The following is a 23,197-nucleotide window of genomic DNA, read 5'->3' on the forward strand; positions in this document are numbered from 1 at the left end:
GGGCTGTGAGAGGGGCAGGACCACCTCAATGCTAAACTAGACCTGTTTAAATGGTTTGGATTTGTGTGCTGAGGCTGTGGTTTCACCAACGCTGTAAGCTGCTGTAAGCTGGGGCTGCTGCCCGTACATCGATCCTACCCTTCTTCTCATGGCCTCTCGCTCCTGCTCCGCCACCCCCTCATCCAATTGGTGAGGCCAGGCAGCGAAGCTCACTGGGGAGCAGATCTGGGTTAAGCTTAATGTGCCTAAAAAACACATGCAGTGTCCTGTTTGCTTATTGCTTGGCTGCATGAGTACATCGACCTTCGCAAGCAACGGTGTGGCACACGAGGCCTGGGGACGAGGAAGGTCAGAGTTGTTTTAGTGGCAGTGCCAGCTTCTACAGGACTCTGGTGTTTGTGGGACTGAACGCTCAGTAAGGTGGGCCGTTGGGAAATGTCCTGGTTGTCTGTTTAAAGACCATATCAACTTAAATAAACAGAGAGGTGCCCGATGAAGGGTGCGCTGCAGCCTCTTGTAATGGTAGCTTGTGACTTCTGGTGCGCCACTGCACCTCAACCTTCTTCTATTGCCATGTATTTGGAGCTGAAATTGTCTCTTCAAGGCACACTGAGAAAGAGGTGTCACGTAGGCTGGTTCCTGTAGATATGCTGTACAGATCTCCTGGCTTTTGAATGTAGACAGCTTCTGATCCACAGTGGAAACTATGTGCCCTAGAAACCAGGGAGTGAGTATAAAACAACGCGAGTTTTCACCAAGATTTGCTGGCTGCAGAGGAGCGCTTAGAGTCAAGCGTTTGGGGCTCTAGATCAGTATGTGCTGCTATGTTTGTAGATTTTTCCGTCTCTTCCTCCCATCCGGATCCCTTCTGGCATGTCCCCTCGGCCCTGACCTTGTCCCATCCCTGGCTGCTCGTTCCCCTGTCGTTCTCCTCTTGAAGTTAGTCTCAGTTCTCCACAAAAATCAAATCACAGCCACAGTTATTAGTGTGGTGAGTCCTAGTTTTATTCATGCAGACTTTCTGTCTCAGGCCTAGTTTCCCTTCACCTGAGTAATTGAAATTGCTACTTTTATGAACAGTATAGTTTGCAAAATTAACTCCTTTAACAAGGAATGCAAGCTGGGTCAGGGAACTTTATTGTTTTGAAAGTATTTGTGATTAATCATAAAAATAACTTTAATTTACTATACTGTACATGTCCAATCCTACAGTCCCAGCATGAATAGTGATTTAAATTAACCTCACCTTTTATCCTATTTGTCAGCAGTCCATGACCATGCACTGATGTGTCATTTGTGAATTATTTGTGAGTGGTTCTACGTGATCACGGTTCAGTCCATGAATTTTGACACCACTTGATTTAAATAGCAGCTATTTATTTGTGTTGCAATATTCAACTTGATATTTAATCTTAAGAAACATAGGTTTGCTTCTGTTTCCTGATTGGACGCTTCCTAAATCCACAAAGAGTTTCTGAGATGACAGAACAAAATTTCTCGTATGAATGGTGATATGGAACATTTTTTCTGATCCCTTATGAGCACGTATCACAACATTTTTCACAGCAATTCTTTTGAAAATATTAAAAAGCACTATTATTGTAGAAAGCAAAAGAAAGTTAATACAAATGTCTAAATCTACAGATGGATTTTATTCAGATATGCATTCTCATTTCATCTCCTGTGTATAGATGCACAAGAGCAAGTGGTCTGTATCAGTTTTAGATACGAAAGTTTAGATAGCCAAGTTTCCCTCTCTGAATGTGGAAAGTGTGGGTGGATCTGCCATTCCCCTTCCCTGGGAGCCCGTGGGTGGGGAGAGTTTTAGGAGAACACCATTTCTCCCTGGTGTCTGTTGAGGAACCTTCTCTTTCACGTTCCCCAGTTTACATGGGTCGATTCTTTGTATTACTTTCTGTATTTGTTTGCCATGTGGTTAATACTTTTTAAAATGAGCTGTCATTGTCCATCCTGAGCAGAAACAATATAAATAATATTTATTTCTGCCTGGCATGAAAAAGTGTCACCTGTAAGACACTCACTTCCTGCTACCTGAACTCCTTCGTCCAGCTAAGGATTTTCGTGGTGATGATAGCTTTAAGCTCTGCCAGGGCATGTGTAAGTGTCTTTTTGCTAAGTGGTAGCGGGGCTGCGTGAAGTCGGATGAATGCACAGGCTGCAGGCCTCGGCCAGACACGTGCCTTCCTGTGGGTATGTGTCAGGGCACAGCAAGGGCCCGCAGCAACCCAGGGGATTGAGCACAGCAGTAGAGTCGGGGCTGCTAATGGGCTCCACTGACAGCCTTGGGCATGGCCAGCGAAGGATCACGGCCAGGTCTGGCCACGGAGTCCCGTCAGGGGCAAAGGGAGATGGGGCCAGGGCCAAGGCGGGAGGCAGGCGTGCCTGCAAAATAGCTCAGCCCGGGATGAGGTTCCCCAGGCTGAGCTGAAACGGAGACCCTGGGCCCTGGGCAGGGGTGGGGGAACACCCTGGGGAAGGTTGATTACAACCATTAAGGACCGTTGGTGCCCTCAGGCCTGACAATATGTTGTCTGAGTGTCCTGCCTGTCAGAGGTGAGCTCAGTGCCTTCTTGTGGTCCTGAAACTTGCCTTGAAACTTCTAGTGGCACGGACTCGAGAAATACAAAAAACTGTTAGGTACATTAGTATATTATTGCAGGGACATGCCTGCTTCTGCGTGCCATGCAGCAGGGATGCTGGAAGTCTGGCATGTTGGGCTTTTCCGACTTTGCTTCAGATACCCTGCGTATCTGGTATGTGTCTTCTGGACAAGTAGGCACTTTTTGGCTTTTTTTCTGGAGGTAAGGATTGGACAGATACTTCTGCTTTCTTCTACTTTATGTCTGGTGCTTTATGTACGTGCTGGACTCTCTTGTAAACAAATATTTTGACTGCAAACAATGAAATGTTTAAAAGGAAATGGTCAAAAATTCATAGCAGTGACATTTTTAAAGTTTCACTTTTGGCTATTATGAGGGACCTTCTGAGTGTATGGACAATACACTGCTAATATGATGGAACGGGGGCACATGTCTTGCCCACGTACAATTTTTCAAATGGAAAATCACATTTTTCCTCTTCTCCTTGAATGGCTTCAGAGCTGGTGGGAAGAAACGCAACTTTGGGTCCTCTGAAAAAAAATCTGTTAGTAGATAGTAAGTGGAAAGTAACTAAGATAGGAAGTACTGACATTGGGAGAGAAGATAGTGAAAGATTCAGCCTTTTGGGCAGTGAGGGCCCAGTAAAATTTTACTGCATGTGATGATTTCTTTCAAAAATGTAGGTCTGCGAGTAGCACAGAATGGATCCTACCAGGGAAATGCAAGGAGTGTTTGTGGTTGTCCTGAGCTCACAAGGTTGGCTTCAGAGGAGACCAGGATAATGCAAGCATCTCAGGGTCAGATAGAAATTGAGCCGTGAACTGATGCTACTGGAAACAAGCACTTGGGCATTAACTCACCACTCCTGGTTGGGGTTTTTCCTCCTCTGGAACGGTTAGAAAAGGGAATGCACGTCCTTGAGCAGCTATCTTGGAGTATCCAAAAGTCTCTGGTGGGACAGTGTGGTATTTCTTTCTGGAGCTTTCTGGCAATTATATCATGGTGTTATTCCATCGAGGACTATTCATCATTTCTTCCATGAGGAAATTTTGTTGTGTGAAGTGTCACACATGAATGTTTCATCATGACACTATTACGATGTGACGAGATGTCATTCCCCAGTAATATATATTGGGCTCTACTTTAGAGACCATAAATCTAGGCCTGAGTAGGTATACAGCATATTCCACTGGGGAAAAACCATCACTGAGGTAACATTGCAAAATTCACAGTGGTAGATAAAAAGTGTTGCATGATAAATTGTCTGCCTCCAGATTATGTGCAATCAGTGAAGGGATTTGGGTGGGCATGGTCAGCCTTCAGTAGGTTAGCATGTAAGCAGAGGATAACAAAACAAGGGGAATTGTTCATGGTTCCTAAAACTGTCATTTTTAACATTCCCGCAGGACTGTCCAGTATATCCCATGCTCCACTTCCTGACAAGAAATTTGGGCTATTCTTTTGCATTTGCTTCTCAGATGTTGTATCGGCAGTTGAGCTGCATGGAGTTGTTTCCATGAAGAGAGGGAGCACAGGTTTCCTGAACACTGCACACCAATGATTATGTCAGGATTTTGGTACAGGAACATCAGGTAGTAAGGTGGAAACTCAGCACTGCTGATCCAGGTAGCCAGCTTTATTATTCGAATGAAACCCAAATATATACTTGCAGCTTTAAAAATATATAGGTAGAATTTGTTCTTGCAAGCAGTCAGATATTTGTGTTGCTGAAAACCCAGTAAAGCTGCCTGCAGTCGAGTGGTGAATTTCACTCATAGAAATAAGTAGGACTGTTCTCCAAACCACATCCAAGTAACTTTAAAACTATTCCAGGAAGAGCTGTCTGTGCCAGGAGTACCAGTCATGTGTGCCCAAACTGGTGCTTCAGTATGAATTTGGGTGTCTTATTTTAGACACTCACACTGTGTCCAAACTTAGCCCATTAAAAAAATTAAACTGAGAACCAAGCTGAACAAGCTTGGCTGGTGTTATTCTACAGAATGTACGGAAATGACATCTGTTAACAGCTGAATGAAAAATGTGATATTTTCATTAATATATTGACTATGTCATGAATGATTCCTAGGACTTTCATCTGCCTAAATAACTTCTTAGTGTTTATGTTTTCTTGAACTGAAGGTAGGTTTTGGGTGGCATTTTGTATTTGGTTTCCTGCAGCCTCAACTGAAGTAGGGGCTCTGACCTAGATGCTCTGGCAGCATTCTCTGTGGTGTAGCTGGACCACGGCTACTCCAGGTATTTGCTCTAGAAGGTGACTTTGAGGCATAGTGCTTCATCCTGATCATTTTAGGATTTTCTGCTTGTGATGAATGCAGTTGGATTGTCCCAGGTGTCCCCCCCCCCGAGTCGATCTCACATTCAAGGTTGGCACTGGTGTCTTACTGGAAAAAATAGTTCACAGTATTTGCTTGAATTTGAGATGGTTGAGTGCAGTTTAACCATAGGTATAGCAGAGGGATTTGCTACTTACTGTTCCTTTTTTTCCTCTTCTAAATTTCATTATCTAGTGAACAGAAAATACCAGTGGATGAAATCATGATACCTTCTAAGTCAATAGCAAAACTTTCACTATGTTCACTGAAACTAGAACGTCATACCATGTACTTATTGAGGTCAGTCTTTCCCCACAGTTATTAAATAACTAACAATTGAAGTGAACAATTCACAGAAGACTCCTAGCATTTATTTACATAACCTCCCTGGTGAGTAATAGCAACTAATAAATACAGTAGTAAATGCATAGTCTTTGTACAAATAATTTATGAACCAAAGAAAAGGCAAACACTATCTGATATTCTGTTTACAGCAAATAATTGGATCAACTGTAATCATGCTAAAATTTGGGGGAGAAGATTGGAAATGAAATGAGTATTATGTCCCTGCCATGAGCAAATTACAATCTCCTAAAGCGATTTTGTGGGTTCCTTTTGTGTTGGAATAAAACATCTTCTCATATGAATCTGCCCTCTGGAGTGCACTGAAACTACCTAGCTTTCAGGTAGCAATGGCTGAATATTATCTAGCCAACAGGTTATGCTCTTAATGTTGTGGAAGGTCATTATTGTCTCCTTTTGTCCTCTGGTAATGACATCCTGGTCTTTGAAACAGACTCTTCTCTTACGTCACCTGCACAGGTTGTTAGACATGGTGAGCATGACTTCTTGGTACGTACTGTGTATCAAAAGGGCTATGCTCACGGTAGCTGAGGAAGAGACTGCTTTGCTTTCATCATAGTACCTGCTATATCTCAAAGAGCCAAACTGTTCAGGACAGTGAAAAATCTATGCGTATAAATTTTTTACATTAAGTAGGAGAATCAAATGCAGTTTCTGAAAGGAGTTTTTAGCAGAGAAGGGAATGCCTGTGGGATGTATCACAACCTTTGGATTTCCTGGGACCAGAAATTATCGCTCCTGCTCTCTTCAGAAATGCCACTCCTGATCCCTCTTCTTCCCTACTAGTTAATGTTGAAGTGAGGATAGACAGGGAGAAGTGGATTATAGGGAGGAGGAGGAATTGATGAACCCTTGAGAAATATGTGGAAACAAGCACATGTTGTTTCCTCAGTGTGCAGTTGTTCTCAGAAACCAAGCAAAACTGGATAAGACGAACAGCGCACATGCCACTGTCAGCCTGATTCAAAAGGGGAAGTTCCCTGGAGCATTGCTGTGTCTGGCTGACCTCGTAGCCGTTATGGTAAAGCACATTTTGTTTCTTGAGCGTTTGGCTATAAGCTGCAGACTCTGGATTTGAAAGCAGGCATATGGAAGGAGTTTTGCCTGGGACAACTATCGTAGTATGCGGAGAGCTTCTGTGTCTCCTACCTGGGTCCATGTCTGGAGAACATCCAGGAGTGTCACTCCTGCACAATGTCACTGGCTTTTGTTTATTAAGTATTTCTTAACAAATACCACTATGTTCTTGGACTCCACTACCTTCCTTTGGTTTTGACCTCAAAAGCTCAGAATGTTTTTCATCTCTGTCTGAGAAATTGCCTCCCACCCTACTGAAGGTTTGCTAGAGAGCACTCACAATGCAAAAGAGGGCTGGTGGGAATGTTGTCTTCTCTGGGACTGCTTGCACTTGTTTCTGCTCTTGGTCCAGAAAAGCACAAATTTGTTAGCCGTAGGCCTCCAGAGCTTTGGAAAGTGTATGTATGTGAGGGGCAGGGGGTTAGAAGAGGTGATTGCTGCCTACTCTGTCTCATCTGTTTATATCTGTCTGTCTCAAGTAGTGCTCTGGCATCTATCACCTTGGTAGCTAAGCATGTTTCACAGAGGACCATGGCTTTTTTTTGTCTTTTCCTTTTAATAGTCTTTTCTCCTTCCTTTTAAACTGTCTTTAATAAAGTTGAGAATTCTTGCACAGGGCTTTATAAACATGTGTTATTAAATTTTAAATCTGTTTTGAAAGTGCCTCTCTCCTACTCCCTCCTAGTAAAGTGACCTTTTTAAATGGAGGGAAGTGGGTTTAGATGACAGTCATGATAAATGCGGTCATGTTCACTCAATAAAATAAGGCCCAGTGCATTTGAGGATAAATCAGTGAAATGTACAGCCCCACCTGTCTGTCTCCATCATTCATTTCCACTGTCACTTTCACAGTGGCTGATGGATCACAGTTGCTGTAAAATTAGACAGCCTTTAATCTCATTTCATCCTGATTAGCTTCTCCTTACCCTTTCCCTCTAACTCACTGACTGACACGCTAAAAACTCACACTGGGCTGTGTTTGAGTGTGGCGTACAAACTTCTCTTCAAATACCCTTATTGCCGGGCAGGCAGGTGTTTCACTGGGTCGAAATCTAAAAATGAGAAGATGCGATTTTCACATTATTAAAACGAAACAGCAGACAAAGGCTGATGTAAAATTAATGAACACGGTGAGTTGGCCAGACTGCGTGATGGGCCAGATTCTTCCTGCTACAGCCTGGCAGCCCCAGTGAGCTTGAGAAGTTTGTTGCTGCTGGAAGCTGAATTTAGCATGCTCAATGACGCTTCATTTTGACTATAGCTATGAAAAGTTAGGTCCTGTACAGACATCTGTTCATAAGGAGTTATGATTTATAACAAAAGTTTCCTGCTGCCTTCAAAGGGCATTTTCTGGCTGTAAAGACATTGCTTGTTCCCACCGTTCGGAGTTCTGTGTAGAACCCAGGATTAGGAAGGCCTCTGAAAATGATCAGGGAGAAAGGCTGTAACGCTGATGCTTTCGATACAAAAACTCCCTCTGAGATCTTTGCAGTGCTGTTCTGCCCTCCCTGTTTTGTTTGGCTCCCTCTGACCTCGGTGGCGGCAGGCAGAGCATGATGGCAGTCCACGTTCGTGAGACTGAGAACAGGGTTCTTCCCAAAGCTCTGCAAGAAACAGATGTCGTAGTAAAGGTCTGCAATATTTTATTTTAGTCACTTTTCGTTCTGGTTCCCAAATACTACCACCCTTCCTTAGGTAAACTTCCCTTTAGCTTTCCCGTGAGTTACAGATGATAGTTCAGGTCATTTGGGCCTGATCCCGTATCAGTGGGAATGTTGCCATCGAGTTAAGTAGGAACTAGGATTAAGCCCTTAGTTTTCAAGGTTTAATTATCATCATAAGTGTGGGAGTCTTATTGCATAGTTTATATGCATGGGAATGGCAGAAAAGCTTAAAATATAATTTCTTCCTCTACTGGCCCTGTTTGTATCAATATGGAGGATAAACAAACAAAAGTGTTTGCAAAAATGGAAACACAAAATGAGAAAAATATGCATGTATGCACCGTTCTTTTCGATAAATGCTGTATCCCTTCAAATTGATCAAAGGAAGAACCTCGTTGAGGGTTCAAACGTTGGCTTGGGCATCATTTGAAAATGCAATAGAGCAGTGGGTTAGGTGAAAATCAAAGACCCTGCAGGCTGCTCCCAAGGAGTCTTGACAGGGGGGCCCCAGCAAACATCTAAGGGAGACAACAAATTTCCTGTGGGAGATATAAGTTCATTCTATAGTGCAAGCATCCACAAAATCAAGGAAAGTTCTAGGCTTCTGAGAGAAGAAAGATTTTAAAATGAGAAAATAACTGAGATTAAAGAATGAGGTAACTATGATTTGGGGGCCAAGAAGGTATCAAAAATTTCTCTCGTTCTTTCATCCTACTATAAGCAGTATAAATTCTTAGGCAGTGCCTAGTATAGGATTACTTCCTCGTTATAAACAGTTTACTGGTAACAAATAACCTTAATTAATGCATTTTTACTGAACCCAGCTGCCCAATTTAAAAATTGCTTCACTTATGTGGCTTGTAAGAGCACAGACTATGAAAATGATATTCGACCTTTACTGGAAACTAAAAGCGTACCTTACTTATTCATCATTGCCTTGGCAAAAACTTCAGTAAGAAGCTTAAATGAGCCCACTTGATCTTTAAGAAAATGTGTCCTACATAACAAAGCTGTGCGTATTTCTTATTATTATTTGCATATGCTATACTGCACAACTGCATTTTGAGAAAAATAAAAGATAATAAAACAAGTGAAATGAGAGATATATCACCCAAAATAATCCAAGTGTGAGATAGGCTGCCTCTTTTTTTCTTTTTTTTTTTTTTGGCATTGGCAAAAGAGCACAAAGTAAGAGCTGGCCCTGAGTCATATTGATTTCCCACTGCACTGGTTTCCTAAGTGCTCTGTTGATCCGTGTCAAGCAATAAGTTCCCTGCCTGTACATGCACATCACCTCCCCATTTGTCCTCACCTAGATTTAAGGTGCCCATATGATGAGCTGAACAAGGACATCATTTTTCCTACTGGTGTCACTGGGCCAAAACTACTGCATGTGGTATGATAACTAATGCTGTGTCTACATTTACCATATAATATTACAATACTGTTGTATGGCACAACACAGTAATATGTGCATATTATGGATATGTAAGCCCTGTATTTTTGTGTGCTAGTACTTGTAATGGAAATGTAAATGAAATAATAAATAGTTTATTGTGACTGTAGCTGATGTATAGTAATCCCAACACCTCCCAAAAAAGCATACTGCAAAACCTAATGCCACAATTTTGATCTTTGTTAACAAAGGGCTTCCTGATTAGATGAATAGAAAATGTGTGGTTGTGCTGCTAATGACATTGTACAGGAAATTAAGCGTATACATTTGGAAAAGGCATTAAATCAGCAGGACCTTAATTTAAAAACTTAAAACTGTATGGAAATGCAGCTTGTTCATTGCTGTGTAATAGAAAGCTACTGAACACACTGACTCTTCTTGTGGAAACATTACCAAGAGAACAAAGCTGGGGTGAGGTTTTTTAATGTTTCCTAGCATACTAGGATTCCTAGCAGCTGTTTATTTTCAGGAAAATATCAGACAACTTCACCCCTTTGTATAAGCGGTTTTTAGAACAGCGTATATGGCAGTTGGACAGGTGTGTGGGGGCAGAGGGACAAGAATTTCAGCTTTTTGCCTCAGTTATTTGCGAGATTGAATGATGTGAAATGATTGATCAGTGGCTGTGTCTGCTGTTAATTCACTGAACATGCTTAGGGTGATGCATTCTGCTATTATTCCCTACAGATTTAATTCCAGTACTGTATTTTTTACCTTTGGAAAAATTTTATGGAATCAGTGCCCTGAGCTGATAAAGAATTCTTGCTTTACTTGCAGTCATGCCATATAACAGTGCCCACCACTGTGTCGTGGAAGTGGAAAACTTCTTGTTCGTATTGGGAGGGGAAGACCAGTGGAACCCTAATGGTATGTATGTAATAGTAAAAGACATGAGCGGTATCTGCTTTTCTGTGTCTGTCTGTCAGGTTGGCTGATGTGGTCATTAGCAAGTGATTTTGAGGACCCGTAGCCTAATTGTTGAACTAGTCAAGGCTACGTTTAGATAGTGATGTAATAAATATGTGGTACTTTAGCGTTAGCATCGCCGTCGTTCATCAGCTCCCACATCCCTTGAGAAATGCCACAGGCAGCAGAACAGACTCTTTCAAGTGCATGCACCAGGCAGCAGCTGTTAAGAATTTTAACCTTCATTTCCAGTCTCCTTCCAGTCATAATATAATAATGCAATTGCAGTAGATGAATGCTTCTTTTCTATTGTCAAACCAGATACTCGCAGCTAAAGTTGTTAATGTGTTAATTATCTAGACTCTCAGATTCTTAAACTGGTCCTTTTTTTAGTCTTGTGCAAGAGCTTCTCATATAGATTATCTGCTGCTACCTTCTTTGATTTGATTACTTCATAAATTTACCGCAAAGAGAAATTAAACAATTTAACAGGCTTCTGAGCAAAGCAAAAGGAGAATACCATGCCTTGCAAAATTCACAAAATTGTCAAGACAGTGTTAAAAAGCTTGCACACAAAGAAAGAGTTGTAGTTGTAGCAGTCTGTGTAACAGAGATAATTATGACTGAGAAACCATAAAACAGCTTGCAGGTACACATTTTTACTTTAAAACACCAGAGGATCCAGCTGAAATTACATATACTGCATATATTTTATTGTGAATGCCCCATTTCAGCATCTGCACTAAACCAAATTATAGAAAATTGTTACATCTGTTCACTTCCTAAAATCTGAGACAAACAATCCAGTCCACCCTATAAGCATATTTCCGATGTAGTTTAAAATATCACTAAATGTCTTAGGAGAAGGGCCCTTCAGTTCTATTGTTGAATTTTATATTAAGCAGGAGATAGCATGGTCTCATTTATGATAATTCTCATTAGGAGTGTCAGCCACATTCAACAACTGAGGGCCTCTGTTGTGCTTGATGATAGGCGTGTGGATAATAAGAGGCAGACCTTGTTCCAGACAGTTTAAAATTAAATAGCCAGGTCACATGAAGGATGAAAGAAAAGAAGTGTAATCATCTACAATTTAAACATGTGGAAACTGAGTCACAGAGTAAAGGAGAGACTTAAGGAGGGGTACTTATCCCGCGTCAGAGGTAGGAGTTGAGCACAGCTGTCATAACAAGCTGTTCTTAAGCTGGATAGTACCGTAATTCTAAGGCCACCTAGATCAAGTCTTGAACTGAGGACATTGCCACCAGAAGTCTAACAGCTTCCTTGTTCTGTGAATGCCAGATATTTGCAATTTGTCTTTAGAAAAGAGAGGAATAGAGGAGGTAGGAGCACTACTGATGCTGATCTCTTTACAAATGTACCCCAAGTGAAATGGATCTTACTCATCACGAAAAGTGGACCTGAAAATCATCAACTACATCCTGTGCTGGACTAGTTCTTTCTTCAAACTGATTTACTCTAAATGGGCAGCTACGTGGGAACTACTCTCATATAACCATTTACATTTATGTAAAGGCCCTTGTCTGCTATTTTCATAGTACAGTAGGGGCTTCAAATGGGCCTAACTGGAGCTGTCCTGCCAGAACATTGCAAGGATTTCAGTTTGCATGAGAACGTGCTGGTATTATTTCGATGAATTGAGTTATCTTTGAGATGGGGAAGTTGAAGGCTCGCTATGCACTTCTTTAGCCATCGCAGTTGCAGATCTTGAGGCACCCCATGGACTGTGAGGAGCTCCCACGCACCCTTCGTGCTGGGAGCACCCTTGTGATTTCCAGTCACAAGAGATCCCTCCGCAAGTGAATGCTGATGAGAGCAGGTTGCAGAACATTAGCATGGGTTTAGGACCAACCTTTTCAGCCTGCAGAGCCCTCACCTTTGGGCATAGGGGCAGAGACCTTCCTGCAGAGAGCAGCATCTGTATTCTTTCCCCCCATTCTGTTGATTTACTAACCCTGATTTCTGTTTACTCCTCACAGTCTCTGGGTTCTGACAAGTGTTTCCTACTGTGTGCATACTTCCTGAGTGATGAGCAAGGCAAAATCATAGATACAGTTGTCTTTCAAACTGAATTCCAAAATTAAATTGGAATGAAAACAGTTATACCAGGCAGCTTAAATAGGTCATCAAGTCCTTTTCCTGCCATTACAGCCATTGTATAGTTCGTCTTTGTAAATTTTCTAGGCTCCTAAAAGCAGTCGGATTTTTAGCCCCCTGCTACTCCTGTTGGAAAGCTGTTACAGAACCCAATGGCTCTAAATGACTAGGAGCTGTATTCTAATTTCCAGTCTAAAGGTATTCTTTGACTGTCTAAATTACCTTTCCTCATGCCAAAGATGGCCTTTCACTTAACAGTTTTCCCCTCCTGGATTTTTGTTCCCTTGCTGTATTATAGACACCATTCCTATCCCCTTTCAGCTTTTGTTTTGCTAGGTACAACAAGCCAGATTCTTTAGTCTTCTGCTCCTCCTGTCGTCGTAGAGGCACATCTCTATGCCTCTTCTAGTTTGGTTGCGTCTTCCTTCCCGTGAAGTGGCCAGATTTGTATCCTGTCTTCCCACTGTAGGCTCATTAAAGGCTTCTCTTTTTACTAGAAATAACTACCATTGTGTGCTATACAGTCCTGTACATGCGTAACACTTGTAGAGGTTAGGAGGTCTGTGTGATAACAACGCTGCTGTATAAGCAAGGAACCACTGAAGTTAAAAGTAACTCTGAAGAATGTAGTAACTCTGAAGGAGCAGCATTAGATCCTTCTAGCAGAAGCCTAAACTTACGATCAATACTTACATTATTTTGTAATTCTTCTTTTTGTAATAGAAATAGATTAATAAACGTCCCAAACAGTGAGACCTAGAGCTAGTTAGATGCCTGCTATTATTGCTTTTGCTGTTTATTGAATCTATAGCCCTCAATGCATGTTTTTTTGTTGTCTTGATAGACTAAAGGAATTCAGATAGGGACCAATAGCAAATCTGGCTTCACTAAACTTGATGGCAAAATTGTAGTTGCCCTTAGCGTATGAGGATCTCACCCTATGAGATGTGTTTGAGTAGCGCTCAGCGTGCTGGGACCTCAGTCCTCATTAGGCACAATGCTGGATTTGAAGGGAAATGCTGCATTATTCATCAGTCATCTGCTTTTTACTCTTCTCATATGGAACATGCTTTTAGCAGCGAGAAAATGATTTTGCTTCCAGAAGGAGTGGTCAACATGGTTTCTTTTTCTATTTCCTTGTAGAGCATGATCTTAAGTTATTATGAATGTAGATTCTAGCTGTATCATGATTCTTCTCTACAATCCTGATATAGTTTATTTGTGTAGGCTGAAGCATGTATAGAAAGAAACAAGCAAAGAGGGCCAATCCTACAGTGGCTTTTCCAGTGCAAAAATATTCACCTTGTAGAATACCCAGTGGCCATTTATATAACTGTGACATATGCAGTTGGGTTATTCTGCTGTCCTCTGAAGCCTCTAATTCAATTTTTTAGTCACAGATACATAAACAAAGATTTCTTTTTCTGAGATCCTCGTCTGTTGCAGTCTCAGGTGTTACAAGAAATTGCGGTGCACTCTCTTGCTTCAGTTTTCTTGCTTTGATGTCAATCTGCATGTAAAATAAGGTGAAATCTTAATATTGTGAAGACATGAATACAATTCTGGGGCTTGACAGCAGGAATAAGCTAGTTAGCTGGTGTATGTTGCTCATGTTTCTATTTTAGCTAACACACTTGGAACAAAACCCTAAGAGTGTATTCCCCCTTCGATGCACATGTGTAACTCCTCTGAACTTACACTGAAAGTAGATGGTAGAATAAACCATGTAGTGCAAAGACTGCATACCCCATGCTGATGGCTTATGCAGCTCCTGGTTATTTGCGCAGTCTTTTTCACCATGTTGCACACAGACATGAAGTGAGGAGAAAGAAAAACACATATTCTCCCCATGATTTTTTTACCTGACACAAAATAGTCTCGCCATAGCAATACCACAGGAATGCCCTTGTTTGGGCAGCAATTTTGTTTAGTGATGTGATTTATTGCGGCTGCGGAAATACCACAGCATCTATAACTAAAGCTAAATACATATTTTCAAGGTCTTATTACAGACAGCAAGAATAATCTCTGTCTACTTTTACTGCTGACAATTGCTAATTCAAACCTTGTAGTGCCCCGTTGGTTGAATTATTACTGTACACATAGTGAAATCATACATTGTTTTAAAAGGGGGAACCCTTCATAAAAGCTGTCAACTTGTGAAGTATATGTAATATATATTACAATCATGATGTTAAATACATGAAACAAACAGCTGAGTGTCAAAATAATCTATCTTTACAGGGAAACACAGTACAAACTTTGTTAGCCGATACGATCCCAGGTTTAACAGCTGGATACAACTTCCACCCATGCAAGAGAGGTAAAAACCTACTACGTGTTTTTCAATATGTGTTTTATCATCCTAGGAGCAGCTGAAGTTTGGCTTAGTGCTGGGAGTGAGGAGGCCTACAGAAGCACTGAAAGTACAGGGATAAAACTGCATGTGCCGTTGCTTCCCCTTTGTGTCCTGATTTTTTTAAACATTCCAAGTTCACAAGTCCGGATGCCAAATGCTGTGGTGTTAACTGATGCAAAATAGCCATGGACTTTGTGCAATTACTGGTTGCCTGACTACGATCTGAAGGATTTTTTTGAAGTCTCCATAGTGTCCTGTCATGTTCCCTGACTGAAATGTCATGATGAGTTAGCAGTAAACAAGCATAATTATAGTCGGATTTCTTATGTAGAACAGAAACCTTCACGTGTTGACCCCATCCTGTTTCACCACACCAGCCATGAGAAGCTCTCCTCAACCTGACTTACCCCGTCAGAGGACTCTTATCCTAGGTGGTCTTTGGCTGGAGTTGCCGTCAGCCAGTGCATGTGAGAGTAGCGTGCTTTTTATTCTTCCTGTGTACTGAAGAGCAGAGCTGCGTGTGAACTTGAGCAGTGACCTGTGAAGATGCCTTAAAGTTAACTCTAGATCCTGGTTCCTACCCTGACAGGGAAGAAAGTCCCCCAAACCTGAACTGAGTGGTACATGTTTCTTCTTAAAGCCAGGCGATGCAAAGTTATACCGTTGTTTTATGAAAAAACATTCAAAGGACTGCCCATCCTTCAGTTCAACAACATCCATCTTCTCACAGATCTTAGGTACAAGATAGATCACACCACCTTCCTAAGATATTCTCCTTATTCTGTGTGCTGACAGTATTTTAGCTCTTTTTCCGTCCTCAGTGATCAGGTGTCTGACAGTCATAAATACCTTGAGCTCAAGGCGACTGTGTGATTCAGGTGTGTATGTATTATGAGATGCATGGAAATATGGCTGTCTCTTCAAATTTTCAGAGGTAGAATCTTGCAGAGTTTTTAAAGGTCCCCTGTTCAGGATTCAGTTTGATCAGCCTATGTCCATGGGCAGACCCATGTGTGATGCTTGTCACCAAAAACTACTGCATTGTACCAGAGCAGAGTGACTCCTGCCCTCTGGTTCAGCTCCCTGAACTGACTTGCTGCAGGGTCCGGGCTGTGCATGAGATTGGGTGCCGCTGTGCAGGTCAGCCTTAGCGGGCTGGGGGGCGGACCAGGCTTTGTGTTGAGTCTGAAGCTCTTTTATGTAGCCTAATCACAGTCCTAATTAGGTCTTCTGAGTATTTGAGTATCTGGACGGGTTAGGTTTATTTGATTGAGAAAGCTCAGAACTCAGAAAGCAGAAGTAGGTAGTTGAGGCTTGGAGAAAGCAGACAACAACAATTTTTTCACTTATATAGTGGCCAGTTCTAGAATATACAGATCCAGTTTATCATACCAGGTGCTGAATATGCCTTCAGTCTTGCATCGTGGTGGAAGCTGCTGCTTTCAGCCAAGAATTAGAAACTCTGCGGTGTGTTATGGCTGCCCACTAATAAACTGTAATGTATTATCATCCCAGCACTTTATAGTTTTATTTAAAAGTAATGGTCCACTGATACATAGTCCCTTTTGCTAGGGGCTTTACTGTAACAGTATTAATTGTCACCTCTTTTACTCAGGATGCATAATCCATAGTCTTGCCAATTATTTTCCTATAAAGGCTCCCAAGCATAGGGACTGCTGCTGGAAAATAGGGATTTTTTAATATTTTTCTAAAATGTGTTGAATGGTTTATTTGCTCATCCCTAATGACTTCCTCAGAGGTGTTGCAAACAGGAGAGAGCTTTTATGCCATCCCCATTCCCAGCTCCTTAGTCAGATGAAGTTCCCATTAAAGTCAATAGGCTATTTTCTCCCTTCAGGAGTCCAGGGTCATGCACTGTATGTGCTGGCATAATGCGGACACCATTGACAAGACGCAGGGTTTAATGGCTTCTTCTGAGTCATTATGGTCCATCAAGTCAAAACCTACTTAGGAATTTTAGTGTGAGAGTAATTGGCTGGATAGATTATCATAGCTCCTTTGAAAAGACTGCCAGGTAAACATGGGTCTCATTCACAGGCAGTATACTTTCACGTTAAAAATCTGTATGAAATATTTGATGGGTAAACTTTTATCTCATATTATAAAATCCATATCAGATTGATTTCACTGTACAAGCTATAAAGAAACGTCTAATCCTGTTACAGATTCAGAGCCATCAGCGTGTGTTTCTTTCAAGCCAAAATTGGGTTCTTTTACTTTGAAGAACATCTCAAAAAGACTTGCTTTTGGAAAGTATGTGACGTTTTCAGGTGTATGTCGTTTAGAGAAGTGGCGAATGATTCATTAGCTATTAAAAAAATATGTGTCTGCCTAGCAATACAATAGCAATAGGGTGCTTTTTGGAAAGCAGTTCAGCTAGACTGATAAGTCTGATGAAAGAGGAGCGACCCTTGTAGCAGCCATACCTTAACGTATGGGATGAACGACAGCAAATGCCACTATCCTCTGGTTCCTGGAACCAGAGACCTCATCAACCCAGCTCAGCCCAGAGCTGGAGGAGGTGCGTGGAGTATAATAGCAGTTACAACACCTTACTTTTTCTTACCTTGCAGTTTAAAGGGTTTTATTTAAAGATCACATGCAGTGCTTGACAGCAAAAAGTACTGTGTTGTTCCAGGGCATGAGGAAGCACACGAAGCTGAGTGAACGAGAAAATAAGTGGCAGAAAAAGAGATAAAACAATCTCACACTTTTTCATAGTCTCTGACTTTATTAATAACCTTATCCTTTATTAAAATGACTATATTTTTTAAAAAGCAAAACATATACTCTAGCAATGACCTTGAAACAAGGCTACTGGGATGATCTGTAATAACACCAGTAGTTTTAAACCTCAGATTGAGAGTCGTATTTCCTGCTTCAAGGCATAATTTCATTGGTTTTGGGAATCAAAAATAAATGCTAGAAAAGTTTCCTTTTTGTGAGTACTTAAGAGAAAAAAGTTAGTTGGGTTCATTATTGACTGAGGGTGGTTGAAGGAAATGCATTTTAGAGACTGAGGAACATCAAATACTTGTAAGTCCTGGAGAAAATTACAAAATAACTGTCTTGTTGTCCATATTCAGATCCCAAGGTGCATTCCGGTTATCTTATTGGAGTAGGTAGTCTCCTCCCAGTTTTGTGAGGAAAAGGTTGCAATGCTAAGATGACTGTACTATATTTTAAATCATCTGGATCGTATTTTACAGCCACTTAAAAAAATCATCATCTAACAATGCACCCCTTAAACTATGTATCATCGAAAAGTGAAAAACCAAAACCTCACAATCTTTGTGGCAGGAGCTACTGGGGGAATATTCACATGCAAGCAGAAGAGTGAAGCTTGCTGACGCTTTCATTTTTGCTCCTTATAGTGACACTGTGTGGATGAAACCAGGAGTACACATACAGAGTGAGGTTAACAAAATCCTGGTTAAAATAGTAATGCTTGCCAGTTGTACCTAGCTCTGTTTACTAGGCTTGGACTTAAAAAAAAAAAAAAAGAGAGAAACTTCTATTCATGTAGAAGAGTATATGCATTTTTTATAACCATAGAGTTTCTGGTGCACATTTTATTAGGGTTATTACTCTAAATCTGACTGAAATACATCAAAAGGTGTTTGCGTAGGCTAAAATTCAAAACCTCTCAAGGCTGGCAACAAATCCTGCCCAATCCACGCCTTGTATAGAGCCCAGTAAAGCTGCCAAACACTGCTGGGCTTAGGGTTGGGAAAATAAGGGACACCCCTTTGGCTCCTTGGTAGGAAGCACTGAGGAAAGGTGGTGGTAGGTTGCTTGAACCCTGGCTGAAGCTTGCATCAGCACATGGGTGTGCAACGGGGCTCACCTGTGCAGCTTCTCCGGTGTCTAACCAGATGCGAGCTCTGTGGCTTTTCCTGCCTTTGGGGCAAATACCCTTGCCTCTAGCCTGTGATTTACTCTCAGGAAGCATTAGGCACTTGATTAGCTCTAGCACCTATACATGCTGTCAAACTAGAGTGAAATCAGCTGGCAGATTTTTGTTGAGGAGACAACACTCAGGCAGACATTGATATCTATACAGTGTAATCAGATAAGCTTTGTTTCCATAGAAAATCAGGCTAAAAACATAGATGCACAATTTGCTGCCCGACCATGCAGAGCAATATATGCCATCAGCTTCTATCTGCCCATTGACAGATAAATTAAATGGTCTCATTTAATTCATCAGTTTAGTTGAAGACACTTAGCAGCTTTCTTGCCCTGCTCTTTGTGGTCTTTTCTTTGCATAGCTTTTTTCCTGTGGCAGTGTTTCCCTTTCTGTGTCACATAGGAGACCTCACAACAAGAAGTGCTACTCTGCACCATCCACGTTGCCCATATGCAGGCAAGGCAGAAGTGAAAGAGGGGCTCCATAATGCACCTCCTCACCCTCATGGGCCCTATCAGAGGTGCACAAATCCCCAAGTGAGGCCAGAAATAGGTAGTTGTCGCCTCAGATTTGCTTCCTGAACTCCCAGCCTCTTTCCGTGTCTATATATGTATGTGCCTGTCTGACCTCTCCCCCAACTTTTAAATCATCAGCCAATTTCAGCCACATTTAACAAAGAGGAAAATGCCTCAAAAAAGTTAATGTACTAGGGATTTTGTGAAAATAGCTGGGTAAAGAAGAGCAATCCTATTCCTGCTGCCACTGAAGGAAACACACCTAAATGCCTCCCTTAGCAACCAGCAGGCTAGAGACACCGCACACTGGCTTCATTCGTTCCATTGGTCATGGCAGGACTTTAGAAAAACCGAGGGAGGAGCGGGGACACGTTGGAGTTGTTCACTGCTGCGTGCTTTGCTCTGCAGCTCACCCTGTATGCCTTGGCAGTTTGCAGCATCAAGCCCTGGACAGTGCATGGGATCACTGAGATCCCCAAATTTACCTTGTGATTCAGGAGGTGGATAGTGCAATTTGCAATGGCTACCTGCTGCAAATCTGGGTGCCTAGGCATGGGCTGGAGAGCGTTGTGTTAGCTGCAGAAGTGCGTTTGGCAAACTGTAATCACACCTTTGTGGGCCAGTTTCGCAGAGCTGTTAGGACTAGACCTTGTAACTCCTCTGGTGTTTCACTCTGGAAAGAAGTTTAGGTTCAGCATCTATAGCTCTTGTCATTCAGCATTTTGTGCAGGACTTCATCCTAGTCTAGCTATGTTCTGTTGCAATTTTCTGTCTCATATCATTGCATCTTAAAATTAAAGCCCTCCGTCCTATCACCCTTGCCACCACAGAGTAATTAGGGTAGCTTTCCCTGGAAGAGGATTACACCAAAGAGTGTATCTTGATGTGGTCTACCCCAAACAGTATGTCTCAAAATGGTCTACCATTCTATTTTTACTTCAGTAACAGACACTTACCATTAATTTTGAAGGCGCAAGGAAGACAAACTCATACAAGTCCAGCACTCCTGAGCAGAAAAATTAATTAGTTCCCTGCATACCTGAGTTGCATGTGAAATCAGACAGGTGGCTGAAACTTTGTTCAAAGTTAGTTGGATGGAGACGCGCCTTTTTGAGGTAACGGGCAGAAATGTGGTATTGTGCCTAGCTTAAGGAAAGTTGTTCTATTTGCAGCACTGCAGAAAGAAGAAAAAAATGATAATTGAAGAAAAATTTTGATGATGTGGTTCTCTTAGTAAATTGGGAACAATGACCCTTGAAGGACCATAAAGAAAGTGAATGTCAAGATAATTTATTATTGTTACATTATCTACCTCATTTTTCACTTTGTCTTACTGAGTTGTTATATCCCTTACAAGGTAATGCCCCAAACATTAATGAGCACCTTTTTATCTTCCACGGGTGTGCAAAAGCAACAAACAGCTTTGGAGAAAGGTATTTTCTGCTAGATTTATGCGTGCTTAATTGTTTGACACCAAAAATGAAGAATTCATTTGAAGTAGAACATGTATTTGCGGATTTGATTAGCAAAGCAGACGTAGTCTTCAGAACTGCTGCGTGCGTGTGAATCCCCCGGACACTTCCGTCTGAAGTAGCGTTTGAAGTAGCAGCTATCTTAGTTCAGGGAGTCAGATGAAAAAAAACCAAATCGTTGCCACAGCTAATTGGCTTGTTGTTGGCTTGTTTTGTTCTGTTCTGTTCTGCGCTCCAGGAGGGCCAGTTTCTACGCCTGTCGCCTCGACAAGAACTTGTATGTGATCGGCGGAAGAAACGAAACTGGCTACTTGTCCAGCGTGGAGTGCTATAATTTAGAGACGAATGAATGGCGCTATGTGTCTTCCTTACCGCAACCTCTGGCAGCCCATGCAGGAGCGGTTCACAATGGCAAGATATATATTTCTGGCAAGTGCCTTTTCCCGTTGCTGCTATAGAAAAAAACCCAGAACCCAAAAATGTAGAGTTAAATTCCTGCTGCAAGGCAATAAATGTCTTTATTTACATTAATTAGCAAAGGTATATTTACTTTGCAGGAGGTGTTCACAATGGAGAGTATGTCCCCTGGCTATACTGTTATGACCCTGTGATGGACGTCTGGGCCCGAAAACAGGACATGAACACAAAGCGAGCAATCCACACTTTGGCTGTAATGAATGATCGACTGTATGCAATTGGAGGAAACCATTTGAAAGGTCACATTTTTAATAGTGAAAAAGCATTTCAGTGTCCCTGTCTCCTGATAAAGAATATTTTTGTTAGACAGTCATTGCTAAATATGTTAAAAAACAGGCAACACAATTTAACAGGACACTTGAGCCAGCAATTTTGAAAACATTTTATGCAAATTATTTTAAAATTATAACAGTACATTAAATATATGAGTAATGAATGCTTTAGATAATAAAAATGGGAGCTTCCATTACTCAAAGGCATGGACAATTTGTCATTACCAAGAATTCAATGAAACAAACAGATTGTTCTTTGACCCGAGAGTACCAGCAATATTTTCCTCTGTAAATCATTTTCCAAAATGTGCAGTTAGAGAGAGCTTTATTCAGAGCAGCACACAAAAACAAGCTCCCATTTTAATGAAAAAACCAGCCATTAAATATTAGGACTAGACCCTTTAGATCTCTTTTTAGCATTAAATGTAGCTTGTTAATTACAATTTTTTGTTAATTCCTTTTAGAGGTCTCTTGTTTTTGCCTTTTGAAAAGCTCTCATATTAAAATTACTACTGCTTAGACAGCTGGAATTCTTGTCTTAATACTTACATGCTATTGCTATTACTGCTGCAGAGATTCTGCTTAGTCCAGTCGGTTCAGGCAAAAAGCACAGCTTCTGCTCCTTTGTCCCCTGACAATACGTATCTGTTTATACTCAACGTTTTTCTGGAAAAACTCGCTTTTTTTTTGCTTTCCTTTCTTGTTTCAATAAAAGCCCTCATAACAGCAACAGAGAAAATTAGCCAGTAATGCAAAAGAAAGAGTGATGTTAACTGCCAGTAATGCTTGCCCGTGTACCTGAATGGCTCTCGCCCCCTGGCCACAGTGAGACTCCGAAATCACATGCTGCTTTTTAAAATGGGAGTGTCTGTGGTGCATATAGGGGGCAAAGTCTTAGATGTAAAATTTCCCCGGTAAACAGTGCTGCTGCAGAAACCCTTGCTGCCAGGTGCAGGCAGCTTTGCCTCCTCTTACCCCCAGCCCAAGCTGCGGTGGGTGTTCCGGATTAGCCGTGAAAGGAAGGATGAGGTAAAAGGTGCCTGCACAAACACACCTGCAAATTTTATAGAGGTTGGCTTCCCAATCCAGCCTCTTGCAGAGGTCCGCAGCGTTGGATTTTTCTCCTACTAGACTAACAAGATTAAGATGTCACAGCCCTCGGTCTAGCCACAGCCCCGGCTTTGGTCTGCCCGGGCTTGAATTGCTTCCACCCTGCCTTCTCCTTCCTTCTTCACCCAGTTTCACCTAGCATCCCCTGGGAGAGGAGGAACTTCTGATAAGCATTGTATTTTTGCCTCCACAGTCCTTGCCTTAGATGCCTGTATTATGTATGAACTGCTTGCTGTTGTGAGATGTATTTAATGTCTAGGCTTCTGGAAAGCCTTCTGTTGTCTGGAGGAAGAGGATTTTGGAAAACTTTGGTTTCTTCTGTGAAGCGGAACAAAGAAAGGAACTGCAAGCAAACAGAAGAGGGAGAGGACTGAAGCGTGGATAAAACATAACAAATTCTCCCTTGGTTGGGAAGAGCAAGGTGCTCTGATAGGTCAATGGCAAAGCAGTCCCTTGTGAAGCTGGTTCTTTACATTAGTGTCAGCAGTGCATTCACCTCTTCACCAGTGATCATGGGTGTACT

The 23,197-nt window shown here is 41.7% G+C and overlaps 1 protein-coding gene across 2 annotated transcripts in view; it reads left to right on the forward strand.

Moving 5' to 3' along the window:
- KLHL14 (kelch like family member 14) overlaps nt 1-23,197 on the forward strand; it is a 66,235-nt gene that overhangs the window by 36,935 nt on the left and 6,103 nt on the right. For both annotated transcript variants that reach the window (XM_068932798.1, XM_068932799.1), the window contains exons 4-7: nt 10,292-10,381; nt 14,783-14,861; nt 21,054-21,244; nt 21,373-21,531. In XM_068932798.1, the coding sequence (XP_068788899.1) occupies nt 10,292-10,381; nt 14,783-14,861; nt 21,054-21,244; nt 21,373-21,531 (519 nt within the window). The remainder of the gene's footprint in view (nt 1-10,291; nt 10,382-14,782; nt 14,862-21,053; nt 21,245-21,372; nt 21,532-23,197) is intronic.

Source organism: Struthio camelus, chromosome 2, assembly GCF_040807025.1.
Source record: "Struthio camelus isolate bStrCam1 chromosome 2, bStrCam1.hap1, whole genome shotgun sequence".
NCBI classification, from domain to species: domain Eukaryota; kingdom Metazoa; phylum Chordata; class Aves; order Struthioniformes; family Struthionidae; genus Struthio; species Struthio camelus.